The 13411-nt window shown below is 47.0% G+C and overlaps 1 protein-coding gene across 1 annotated transcript in view; it reads left to right on the top strand.

Moving 5' to 3' along the window:
* The window catches only part of mtrex (Mtr4 exosome RNA helicase), a 32733-nt gene that overhangs the window by 7477 nt on the left and 11845 nt on the right, over window positions 1-13411 (top strand). Inside the window, exons 12-19 of the mRNA XM_062555083.1 lie at window positions 546-625; window positions 2220-2330; window positions 2998-3099; window positions 4888-5013; window positions 7837-7987; window positions 8657-8829; window positions 9378-9446; window positions 10463-10591. Of these exons, the coding sequence (XP_062411067.1) occupies window positions 546-625; window positions 2220-2330; window positions 2998-3099; window positions 4888-5013; window positions 7837-7987; window positions 8657-8829; window positions 9378-9446; window positions 10463-10591 (941 nt within the window). The remainder of the gene's footprint in view (window positions 1-545; window positions 626-2219; window positions 2331-2997; window positions 3100-4887; window positions 5014-7836; window positions 7988-8656; window positions 8830-9377; window positions 9447-10462; window positions 10592-13411) is intronic.

Here is a 13411-nt window from a genome sequence, read left to right on the forward strand (position 1 = left end):
AGAGGAGAGACTTGTAGAGTGGAAAAATTGCAAGTGTGCTCCACTGAGGTTATCAGATGGGGTGTGTGTTTTGGCATATGCTCGTGCATGCGTGTGTGTCCCCATATGTATCGTCAACAGCATGGAGAGAGTGCGAGTATGTGTGATGGAATCTTGGTATGTGTGTGTGACAGTCTGGCCTATAAAAGAGGTCAAAAGCTTGTCCACTCTCCAAATTCTCCACACCACTTTATTAGACGATCCACAACAGAAGGTCCTCCAGAGCAGAAAAACAAAGAACACACTGAAGTACTTAACAAAACAAGTGGAATACTCATATATAAATATTTCATATTTACATGTAGTGGTGCTAGCTGTCATTCATCATACACATTTTTGTTAAATATATGTTTGTGTTAAAAATATACTACAAACAGACAGACAAATAAACCAACCAACGAACAAACCCCGATGAAAGCATAATCTTCTTGGCAGGGGAAAAAATCAGCTCACTTTCTCAGAGGAAATCTGTGATTGTATCCGTTTGTTTTTCTCTCTTTCTGCAGATGAGGAGAAGAAGCTTGTGGAGGAGGTCTTCAACAACGCCATCGACTGTCTCTCCGACGAGGACAAAAAGCTTCCACAGGTCAGTGCGCTTTGCCTTGCCAAACAACAGGGGTGCAGCCCTCACGTATTCACTGCGAGAGCCTTTGAGATGAGGTCAGTGCTTGTAAACCACAGGTCTGGAGGGAGATGTTTGCCTTGAAAGCCTCAACTCGGACTTGTCATGTTGGTTTTCTGCAGGACATTTGATTGTTATGCTGTTCCCACAGTCCTAAATGCCACATTTTAAACCCCTGTTCATGGTGACCCAAGATGCTACTTGGGCCTTCCTTGACTACCAGACGTGTTTCTCTCCAGAATGCGTCTTGATTTAGCTGCTGTGTCCAAAGTGAGGTGGCATGGGGATGCACTAAGTGTACTGAATAAAGGCTGGTCTTGTTCTTAAGGAGATCTCTGCCAACATGGAGAGCAGTGAGAGAGGAGAGAGGGGAAAGAGAAGGGTGCCATCATGCCAGCCTGACCACAGTGACCCTACTTAAATTCCTCTGCCTGATCAAAGACAGAGAGGGAGGAAGTGGCACAACAATGGCTGGCAGTGCTGCTTTGGCATCTTTATGGGCCAACTAGATTTTAGATTGCATCTCTGTTTTGGCATTTCATGACTGTTTTTGTATTGTATTTGGTCAGACTTGAAACTTGGTTCCTGATTTTGGGTTTTGTATTTTCCAGTTGATTGCAACTCTGACAGTGGAATGTATGTGTGTGTGTGTGTGTGTGTGTGTGTGTGTGTGCTGAACACCAGCAGGTGTTGGTTTTGGTAAGCGGTGCTATTAATGGCTGTAGGCTAGTGGTGCTTCCCCTGCTTCCTTCATCAAAACCACAGTCGTGTCTGTGCTGTAAGAGCGCTGCCATCGCTACACGCTCGCTGCCTCGGCACATGTGCCCACCATCGTGTTTTACATCCACCACCTCGTGTCACTCACAGGCGTTTAACAAGGCTAGCAAACCGCCAAACTTTCCACACTCTCGCTCCGCTGTTTGAGGCTGTAGCTGTTCGTTTCAGTGACTCATCGCAGAACGTTGCCCCCCGCCACTCCTGTCCCCCCCGACCCCCCACCACCCCCCCCTCGTTTTTTTTCTGTCAGTGCTGCCGCTCTGGTTTACATTAATACTCGTTCGCCTGGCTCAGCTCACTAGCTCCTTACAGCCATCAAAGCTCTCACATGTGAGCTTAGACAGTGGGAGAGTTTGTGACTCACAGACGCATCGCTTTTCCATTGCAGGGGTCGCGGAAGGCCACCGCTCCTCTCTCACTTCCCGTTCGCATCGTGTTCTCAGTGTCCGTTGGATTCGTTCTCCTCCCAAAGCGTAATTTGGTTTGGGAATCACGTTAGCGCTAAAAGGGATATTTGTGAACGTTTGGGGACGGGCGAAGCAACGTTGCCGTCCAGAACAGGGAGACAGGGTTGTGCTATTTAAGGCTGGTCTGTTTAGTGTTAACGCCTGTTGCCAATGAATGGACTTTGTCATTCAGAAGGGCTTCTTGGCCTCAGGGACTCTAGAGCAGGGTGGGGTTTGAGAGGCCTGTGTCTTACTGCATGCACACCATGTTAAGTGAAATTAAGTATGAAACCCTTTTCTCATGCCTGTTTGTGTGTGTTTCTGTGTTACTACAGGTGGAGCATGTCCTGCCATTGCTGAAGAGAGGCATAGGGATCCATCATGGAGGTCTCCTGCCCATCCTCAAGGAAACCATTGAGATCCTCTTCTCTGAAGGCCTGCTCAAGGTAGGCCTGTCTGCGAGAGGTCATGTTTGTCTGAAAAATGCCCATCAGATAGCCAGTCCACCTCAGCATCAGCATCTGAAAGATGAACCAGTGTCCTCCATATGTTATTCTAGAGAGCCAAATGAAACCCATCCTGATTACAAGCGAGAAGACTATTAAATCTTCATTAACACATCATCATATGATTAGGTACCAAATTAAATGCCATGTTCATCCGCATGCCTGTTTGGTCAAATCAACCGTAGAAGAGATTTAAGCTTGTCAGCTGAGCTGTCTCCATGCTCTGATAGAGGCCATTAAAATAGAGGTTCTGAGGGAAAAAAGACCTTGACTGGGAGTCTCCTTTTCTCTGTAATCAGCAACCAAAATTTCAGCTTTGGCGAGACGTCTGGTTAATAAAGTTAGGAAACTTCCGTGGAGACGTGCATCCATACCTGCCAATTATATTTCTGCACTGACAGCACTTTCAAAAGAGAGACATGCACTCTCCTGTATGGTCTACCTCTACCACAATACATCAGCGGAAATTTCTGAAAACTGCCAGCTTTAGGGACATGTAGGAAGTCCGATCTTGAAAATGGCTTAGCCATGTGGATGATGTCAAGAACTGTTGAACTAGATGCACTTCCTGCGTTCTTGTGCTGATGTTGTCACTGTTGCCCTGCAGGCCCTGTTTGCCACGGAAACCTTCGCCATGGGGATCAACATGCCAGCTCGCACTGTCCTCTTCACCAGCGCCCGCAAGTTTGACGGCAAAGACTTTCGCTGGGTGAATACACACACACACACACACACACACACACGCTGAGACACAGATAGATACACACATTGACAGACCACATAAACATGTTAAATTGTTGTTTTGTATATGCCATGCCAGGTTACTGACACTTACTGTTCACTTAAAAAAAATGCACTTGACTTGGAAAAACGTGACTTGACAATTATTTGGCTGATGCCTTTGTCAAATGTGCACCTACTAAGGACCTATTTTTAGATGCACTGTGCTTCATGTTGGCCCCAAGCTCTCATAGCAAGCTGCTGACAGAAGCATCAGTTACCGTGGGAGTGAGTCATTCGTCAAGTGCGGTCAGGCCAGGTAGCTCCACCAGGAATGCCGCCAGCCATTTAATGCTGATACCTATCCTGTGGTTTACCTGTGTAATATGATAGTACCTAGACATCAGTAGCTGGGAACAAACACCTTCCCAGACGTCGTAATTGATGCGTTGGCGCTGAGGTGGTTGGGTGTGAGCGAGAGAGGTGCAGCCTGGTGCGTCCAGGCGACAGGTTTGTGTCGTAGGGGTGCTGGAGCCGGGGAGAGCTGGAGTCTCCTGCCGATGGCCACGTCCACCACTGCCACGTATTGTTTACGGGAGCACGAGGCTCGGCTCAGGACTCAAGCTGTTCTGAATAAAAAATGGGGCTTGCTGCCTCCTCCCCCTCTTTCACTTGTGCGCTCTCTCTCTTTCTCTCTCTCTCTCTCTCTCTCTCTCTCTCTCTCTCTCTCTCTCCTTTTTTCCTCTCTCTTTCTCTTCAAGAAGAAAGGAGGGAACTGCCATCCAGGGAAGCATGTGTGTGTGTGTGTGTGTGTGTGTGTGTGTGTGTGTGTGTCTGTGTGTGTCTCTGTCTGTTTGTGAGTGAGAAGGGGAACATCTGGTGCACATACAAATCCTGCCAAAGACCAAGTCTGTTCTGGTCTCCTTTCTCTTCTCTTCTCTTCTTTTCTCTTCTCTCCTCCTCCTCTCCTCTTCTCATCCTCGTTTTTTTCTCTGTTCCTCTCTCTGGCATATCTCTTTCTTCTCCTCCTTCCTTTTCCCCCCTCGTAGCGTTTCTCAGTTTCAGCCCGGAGGTTTTTGAACACCAGCGGATGAAAATAAAGATGCAATGTGAGCCGAGATTGGACTGCAAATAGCCCTTGGCGCTCGCTCCAGCATGAGGGCATTATTAAATTAGCGTCCGAGGGAGAGGGGGGGGAAAAAACAATGGCCTTTAAACGGCAGTGGCGCAGCATGATTGTTGCTTTGCTTTGTTTTTTTCCTGTTTACATTGTATTGTATGTTGTGTGTGGTGTCTTAAGCTGCTGGGACCTTGAATTTCCCCTTGGGGATCAATAAAGTATCTATCTATCTATCTATCTATCTATGAGGCCCTCGGCCTCTACTGGAGGCAGGATGTCCATCTGAGGTAGACGCAGAGAGAGAGAGGGAGAGAAAGAAAGAAAGAAAGAGGAATAGAGAGGGAGAAAGAGAGAGAGAGAAGATGGGCCCTAATTGAAGCCATGCGAAAGCGAGAGGATGCAGTCGCTATTCAGATTATTTCTTTCGAGCTAATGTCTCTCGTTGGGTCATATTATATATGCATAGATTCCAGCTTCCAGGAGTCCAGCTTTACTCTGTGAACAATGTTGGCGCCTGTGCATTTCCCTCAATCACTACAGTAGATCCTAATACTGCCATGGGTCCATATCAGTGTGTATGGAACAGCCTGTGGAAATATGGGTGCATGTTCTTCAGTTGTTGACATTCATATCGGTGTGTGTGTGTGTGTGTGTTAGATCACGTCGGGCGAGTACATCCAGATGTCTGGTCGAGCGGGCAGGAGAGGCATGGATGAGAGGGGCATCGTCATCTTCATGGTGGACGAGAAGATGAGCCCTTCCGTGGGCAAGCAGCTCCTCAAGGTATGTCAATGTTCTTTCTATCTCATTCTTTCTTTCTCTCGCTTTCTTTCGTTCTTTCTATCCTTCCATCTCTCTCTCTTTCTTTTTCTCTCTCTCACTCTTATCTCTCCCTCCCCCCTTCTCTCCGTCTTTGTTTTCCTTTCTCTTTCTTCATTCTATATGGGTGGTCACGTTCCTCTGTTTCTTTTTTTCCCCTCTGCCCTTTCACTGTATAGCTCTGTCCAGATCCTGTTATTGTTGATAGGGCCGAGTGAGGTCACTGCTTGGGCTTTATGGGAGTTCAACTCCTGACCCTGGGTTGCAGCAACAATTGAGTAACTTTGGACTTTATCTCTCTGTAGCCATGCTCCTCCTCCACCACCATTCTCTAATCTTCTCTAATCTTGTGTGGGGTCTCTTGACGTTATACTCCCAACGTTACAGTTACGCTTCCCCATTCTACGCCCGTCATGCTGGTTGGGCATAAATAAGTGCGTTTGTGCAACCACTTTAGCCATAAAACAAAAACAGGCCGTAACTCAGGCTCACCAATAACACCCCACCATCACCGTCTCCACCACCCCCAAACCCACTGATGTCACCATAAACCCGTCCCTGCCAGCGAGGCTGTAGCCAAACTCGCTCGCTCGCTCGCTCTCTCTCTCCTTCTTGCTCTCTTTTTCTCTCTCTCTCACTCTGTCTCTCTTTCTCCTTCTTGCTTTCTTTCTCTCTCTCCTTCTCGCTTTCTTTCTCACTCGCTTTGCTCTCTTTCTCTCTTTCTTTTCTCCCTCCTTCCCTCCGTCTCTCACTCACGCTTACTCACACACTCGGCTCACGCAGACCCTGTGTTAATCTCCACCAGGACCTGGGATGTTGGAAGCCTTTTTTTGGGGGGGGGGGAATTGGCCCCACAGGGCCTGTAACTGGCAGTGCGAGTGAGGCCTTATTGCACAGGGGCTCTGTGGGAGGTCACCCCTCACCTCACCCCGCTCCTCCTCCTCGTCTCCTTCATCTCTCGCCATCTCTCCCTTTCGCTGCCCTGGTGGCGCTGCCATGTTGGCTTAACACAGTGGGGGCACAGGCACCATTTGCGCAATAGCAACCCTCTCGGGGGTTGTTGTGATCTCGTGTGTGTGTGTGAGAAAGTGTGAGATGCTCTGTGCCTTTCACAACAGCCCGCTGCATTGGACGCTGAAAGTTGATCTTGGGTCCGCGGCAAGAGGGGTTTGACGGCTGTGCCGGGAATCGCTGTGTAGCATGAATCATCTGGCTCGCTAGCACCCCATTTGTCCTCGCGGAGTCCTGCTAGCCCTCTGTCTCTCTTTCGTTTTCTCTTTCTGTGTCTCTTTGTCTCATTCTCTCTCCTTTTCCTTACGAAGCTGTCGAAGCAGCAAACCTCCCGTTTGCTCTTAGAGCCCCTTTTTGCTGTGCTCGATTGGTTTGATTTGTAGACTCGGCTCCGCACGTCTGTTTATTGTTTTTGTGACGTGTTGCTCAATTTCTCCTTGACATGTCTGGCACCCTGTCATCACAACCAGTCAAAAAGTGTGAAACCCTTAATTTATGTGTGTTTGCAATGGAAGTGATCTCACTGATACTTTTATTCCACAGTGAGCCGTAGCACAGTGGAGGTTTACATTTATCATTAGGGGAGGAGGTTCATTCAGCGCCCATGTTAACAGTTTAGAGCAGCCACACTGCCTTTTATTATCCGTGCCTCACTTGCGGCCCAGCTAGAGAGTGGGACGGGTGGCTAATTTTTCTGCTTGAGGCAAGTTGTTCTGCGCAAAAATACATTGAAATAATTTAACCACCAACCACACTCTGAAAAGGAGGACTAGTTGTGAGGGCAAATTGAGCAAAATAAGGACACCCCCCAATTTCTCCTTATAGGCCTATCACTATCAGGGGAGTTATACTCGTATGACTAATGGTTTCATTTTGCTGCTCTGCCGCACTTGCGTGTTCCATGGCTGCACTTGCGCGTTCCACAGTCGCACTTACACGTTCCACAGACACACAACTCAAATCTTTGGCCCATTCACTCAACTCAACTCAACCCAGCTGCGAGCACAGTGCATGACCCCTCCTACTGTATCTGTAAGACCCATATGTGTGACCGCAGATAACACGTTTTTTTTTTTTTTTTTTTTTTTTAAATCATCGATCGCTATTTATAAACCTTGTTGGCTGTGGAGCACTTGTATTATCGCTACTTACAAGAGTTGCTCACTATCGTTGTGGCTGACTACCTTAGCTACATGGTCTGAAAATGTATGGAATGAGTCTTCATGGAAGAGAAACGTATAGTGCTGTTGTAATTTACTCCGTATAACTGCATTTATGTTTCACAAATACATCAACATCAAGTTAGCCTCCCCCCTCAACCAATGCTAACAGTATTTTACTGTTGGACAGAACGTTAGCTGCAAAAACAATACTGGAAATTTAGATGAAGTTCACTATTTGGCTTTCCTTTACCTAATTGGGCATTGGAGGCAAATAGTTAATATCGGCCGATGATTTCGGCACACCGATTTTTATCGGTTGGGCTCTAATACATATATACACGCTGTGGACCACCTACTAGTGACCAAGTTTTGGTCCGCTCGCAGAATGTATAGTTTACCCATCTCTCATTTCTTTTTACCACTATACCCCTGATGAAGATTAGTCCTAGTCTAGAGGAGAGCTTCAATGAAATCTTCATTGCAAATAGCTTTTAGACTAGGACCAGGCTTAAGCCAAGAAAATCCCGTTTTGCAACTAAGATATGAGGATGATTTGAACAGGCTCAATAATATCTGTCTCTGTCTGTGTCTGTCTGTCCATTGTCCATGCCAGGGCACAGCAGACCCTCTGAACAGTGCGTTCCATCTGACTTACAACATGGTGCTGAACCTGCTGAGAGTGGAGGAGATCAACCCCGAGTACATGCTGGAGAAGTCCTTCTACCAGTTCCAGCACTACAGGGCCGTGCCCGGCGTGGTCGAGAGTGAGTATAACAGCTGACCTCTAGTGACCCTGAGAGAGGTGTTGTTTACAGACGAAACAACACATTTTATTGGCGTGTCTCTGCTTTGAAGTCTGCTCTGTCTGTGCGAACCACTATATATGTGCATTGTTAGCAGTCCAGAAAGACTGCGGCGTCCTTTAAAAATACGCAGACGAGATGTCCAGCTGGTCGCTAAGAGGTTTTGCTTATGCCTTAGTCAGAGTATGCAGCTATTCATGGAACTATGTGACGAGCGTTTGGCCGTTACCCGACATCTGGGCACGACGTAGGCCCCTTATTAACTCATTAATGCCGTAAGACCCACAGCCTCAGAAGACATGCATCTGTCTGTCTATTTTAAGAGTGTTCAGATGAAGTTGTTCTTCTCAGTGCCATAGCTGTTCTGTGGAAGCCATTCCATGTTCTGAGCAGGAAGAAGATTAAAGCCCCATTCACATGTAGAAAAGGCTAGTGATGAGAGACCATGGAATGTTAATGTAATTGAGCGATAAAAGGCGAACTAGCCATAATTTTGCTAAGTGAATCATCATCCATCATTTGACAAAGTTTGAAAATTGTCAACTTTTGAAGGGACTGGCGACAATCGAATCTGTGGTAAAGTGAATGCTTAACACACACTCACTCAAACACACACTTTTCTTGTGGCAGAGATGAAGAAGCTGGAGGATCAGTACAATGCCATCGAAATCCCGAACGAGGAGAGTGTGGTCACCTACTACAAGATTCGCCAGCAGCTGGCCAAGCTGGCCAAGGAGATCGAGGAGTTTGTCCGCAAGCCCAAATACTGCCTGCCTTTCCTCCAGCCCGGGCGGCTAGTAAAGGTCAGGGCGTGTGTGTGTGTGTGTGTGTGTGTGTGTGTGTGTGTGTGTGTGTGTGTGTGTGTGTGTGTGTGTGTGTGTGTGTGTGTGTGTGTGTGTGTGTGTGTGTGTGTGTGTGTGTGTGTGTGTGTGTGTGTGTGTGTGTGTGTGTGTGTGTGTGTGTGTGTGTGTGTGTGTGTGTGTGTGTGTGTGTGTGTGTGTGTGTGTGTGTGTGTGTGTGTGTGTGTGTGAGAGAGTGAAAGAGTGAAAGAGAGGGGGAGGATAGTCAAGTGAATGTGGAAGGAGAGGCATAGATAGACTATATATTTTCTACATTTGGGCTATACATGCCTTGAATGGAAATGTATTTGAGCAGATTGAACAAAAAAATAAATATATATGCCTGCCTGCTTGCCTTTGTAGCGTCAGCCAAATTTGAGTCTCCCTCCCAGTTACTCCAGTGTAGTGTGTGCTTGTGGTGGCTTAATTGGTTGCACACCAAACACCAGTTGCTATACCATCTTGCTCTTTGCTACATGTGCTAGATCAGGTCTTGTTGTGTCCTTTCCCAGGTCAAGAACGAGGAAGCTGATTTTGGGTGGGGTGTCGTCGTGAACTTTTCCAAAAAGTCGAACGTCAAGGTATTTGTCAGACATATCCTGCTTTGTGCTTTTTTTGTGTGTGTTATTACAGCAAACATTCATTTCCTTGTACTCTGTGGTTTCCAAAGGGAAATTCCAAATTTTCATTCCATATTCCACTTTGCATATACATTGACTTAACAAAAAAACATCAGAATTGAGCCATTGCGAGGTAGTCTAGTCAGGCCTTATCTTTTGTTTTTCTTCCTGCCGTTGGGTGAAATTAATTTAGCCCTAGTCATGGTCTAGAAATACATAGGTATGAAATATACATGAAGATCTACTTATGAAGGAACGTACACATACACAACCACATCCAGATTTTAGAACCCAGCTACACGCACATCCTAAGCAGCAGATTAATTTCAGGAGTGGCGAGCGCATACCTCCCAAACGGACTTGGGAGATAAGATGGGGGGGGAGTGTGTTGCGCAAGCCTGCCCTGCCCAGCCAATTCCTTGGCCAAGGAAGCCGGTCAAATGACAGGAAATTCTCTGGGCATGAAAAAAGGGATGATGTTTTAGTTGGCTTCCACCTGCTGAAGACACCCAGAAGGGCTGTAACGTTTGTAGCATTTAAATGCTAATTAAGACTCTTCTGGAACCGAGATGATCCTGGAGACAAACGCCTCACACAGAGTTGCATGCCTCAAAAGTTGGGGGAAATTACTTGGAATTTGAGACAAATGACAAATTGGAAGGACTTAAATCCAGGGGAAATGTCGCTGAAGTCATGAGGAGTGCTTGAATTTCCTGTCAACAGTCACATAAATTCCTATCGAAGGTTGTTATTCTGTGCAGTCCTAAAGTAGTCACACTGAGTGTTTGCTCCTTAAGGTGGCTTCCTGTTTAGTGTTACGTCTTCATACTTTTCCACCCAGAATAACTTGTCCGTGTCACTGTGAAGTAGTGTGTTTACACATTTCAGAATGCCTTTTTTCCCCTTTTTCTTCTCCTCTTTCTGCTATTTCTCCCTTTCCTTCTCCTCTTTCTTTCTCTTTCTCTCACTCTCTGCAGGCGGCGGATAGGGATGCGGACCCTCTCTACGTGGTGGAGGTTCTGGTCCACTGCAGCAAGGACAGCGTGAAGAACGCCGCCACCGAGTCTGCACGGCCCGTTCCCCCAGGGGAGAAGGGCGAGATGCAGGTGGGTGAGGGGGGGGGGACTGTAGTGCACCCAGATCTCCGCTCTGGTTTAGCCATTACTCTGTTATAACAACATGCTGATTTTGTTGCTGTCAGGGCTTTGATATACCATGCCTCTCTATGCCTCTTGTTCCCCCTAGCAGGGCTATTTTTTTCGTTTATTTTCCCTTCTCCGAGAGAACATTGTTAAACGGTGCAGGGTTATTGAGTTTGGCTCTATTAGGAGTCACTGGCATGGTCAAGGGTCACAACCCCTCAATACACACACACACACACACACACACACACACACACACACACACACACACACACACACACACACACACACACACACACACACACACACACCACCCCCACCACCACCCAATCCTCTCTACTCTCTCCTCTCTCCTTTCTCCTCTCTTCCCCAAGGACTTGACCACAGAGTGTACGGTCTTCAGGAACTACAATTGAATAAAGCCGACTGAATGACCGAGTAATGGCTGGGCCCTCTGCAGGCTGAGACTCATTGTCAGGGTTGGGAGTCTGGCCTGTTCCAACTCCAAAAACAAACAGCGCTGACTGCTCAAGGCTCCACGGCTTGTTGTTTGCCTTTCAACAGTTAGAGTGAAGATAAAAACTGCCCTGCTCCAGGTAGCCAGTGCGTGTGTGAAGCAACAGCTTCATCGTCAGTACAGTTGAACCTTGAGAAAGGAGAAGCATTCATTGGATTTGCAGAATGATTTAACTTCTCATTTCACTGGCAGTGTACCAAGAGCTATGACTGGCTGCTTAGCTTGAACAGTCATAGCCACTATGTTTCCACTGATGGAGTTTCCTTTGAGGGCTTCATCATGTGAACCTGACTGCAGCCGCGCTCTCTGACTAGCCCACCTCTGTTCCGACACCACGAGAGTCATGGGCCATGACACAGGCAGGAAGTGGGAGAGGGGGGGTTGGGGGGGGCACTGACCCACCAGGAAGGTCACATCTACATTTACATTAGCATTTATATAGCAGGCCTCTTTATCCGAGCAGGCTCTGCAGTCTGTACCGTACTGTACATGTGAATGCTGGCATTGTCTCAGCACACGCGGCTACACCGGGGAGGACTCGCGTTCCAAATTCTCGTCGTCGCGGTGGCATGGCACCAGGCTCTACGGAAGCCGGAGGAAGCGGCACCGCTGACGGGCCTCGATAACCCTGTTTATTGATTTTGCCATAAAGCAAACTTACGCAGTTTTTTTAAAAAAAAATACCCTTTAAAACGTGAATGGAGTGGTTTTGTGGCTTGTCCAGGCCTGTATTTGGTTTGACTGTCCCCCAGTGAAGTAGGCGTTATAATAGCGGGTGGAGTTTACTCATTATGTGGTTGCTTCTTGAGAAATCATGAGTGATTTTTAAAAAAAGATACTTATGCAATATTTCTGTTGTAGAAACATTTAACTGTTTATGTGCTCATCCATCATGTGTTGTCTTCTGTTGTCTGTGTCCCACTGATGCCTTCATTGCTGGTATTGGGTCACTTCCTGTTTAAGCATCGCTGTTGTGTCAGTGAGACAGAAATGAAAATCACAAACCTGCATGTGAAATGGTGGACATTTGATTAATTTTGATTGATTTTAATTAAGAAGACTGATGCCTCTAAGCCAGTCATCCAAGTTACCATAGTTTCTGCGTGGTCGGTGTGACGGTGTGTGTTCCATGTGTGAGCTTTTCTTGCAATATTTTTGTCAGGCACTACAATATTTCAAATATCATACAGTTAAAGGGCTAGACCGATACAGAAAACCTGGATTTGATACTTGAATTGGTTTAAAACACTGGATTAGTGGGATGTCTTATCGTGTGTGTGTGTGTGTACGTACGTGTTTACACTGATGTTGCCTCCTGTGTTTATACTGAACAGGCGCCATCAACTGCTGTGTTCTCTCCCATTAGCGCCAGCTGACCTCTAACTCAATATGGCGCATTTGGCCATCAAGTGACAGGGTGTGCTGTTTTCTCTGCATTCCCCAGGATCATTTCCCCAGCTCTGTAGAGATGTGCCCTCTCCAAAACACCTCTGTTGAATACTCTGGGGCAGTGCAAAGGAGTCTCTCTCGCTCTCTCTCTATTGCGGCTAAGCGATACAGCAGTTTCAGAAGCACAGATGTGGGACACGTTCAGTCCTCTCTTTTTTTTCTCCTCTCGTCTTTCTTTCTCTCCTTTAGTTTTTCTTTTGTTTCACCCTCTCTTCTCTGCCTGCTGTCCTCCATGGTCCCCCTCAAACTCCCTGCTTCCCCCTCTCTCTTTCTTTCTCTCTCTCTCTCTCTCTCTCTCTCTCTCTCTCTCTCTCTCTCTCTCTCTCTCTCTCTCTCTCTCTCTCTCTCTTCCCCCCCCCCCCACTCCCTGTGATTACAGAATGCAGCCCAGGTTTATGTTGAATTGTTGCCTGTGCTCTACCTGTGGTATATGTTCTCCGACTGCCCCTTGCCACATATAACATATCTGTTTTGAGGAGGGGTGTATTATTTTGTCATTTTTTGGTCAGGCACAGCACGGAAAGAGATAAAACAGCGGGCGTTTTGTTGTGCAGACGTCTTTATGCATCACAGGTGCCTGATGTATGTGGGGAGCACATGAAAGAGACAAAGCAGCAGCAGCAGGCCTTCTTTCCCTCAGACCTGTCCAGCAGGCACAGCAGAGCAGAGCAGAGCCAGATACCTTGCAGTGGAAAAAATGCAGAGGCCTGTCGCTTTGTCTTTTTCCTTTAGTGCTCACTCAATCGTTCACTCTCTCTGTTTATTTTTCTCTCTCTCTCTCTCTCTCTCTCTCTCCTCCTTTCTCTTTTTCTTTCTCT

Source organism: Sardina pilchardus, chromosome 14 (assembly GCF_963854185.1).
Source record: "Sardina pilchardus chromosome 14, fSarPil1.1, whole genome shotgun sequence".
In the NCBI taxonomy this organism is placed as follows: Eukaryota; Metazoa; Chordata; class Actinopteri; order Clupeiformes; family Clupeidae; genus Sardina; species Sardina pilchardus.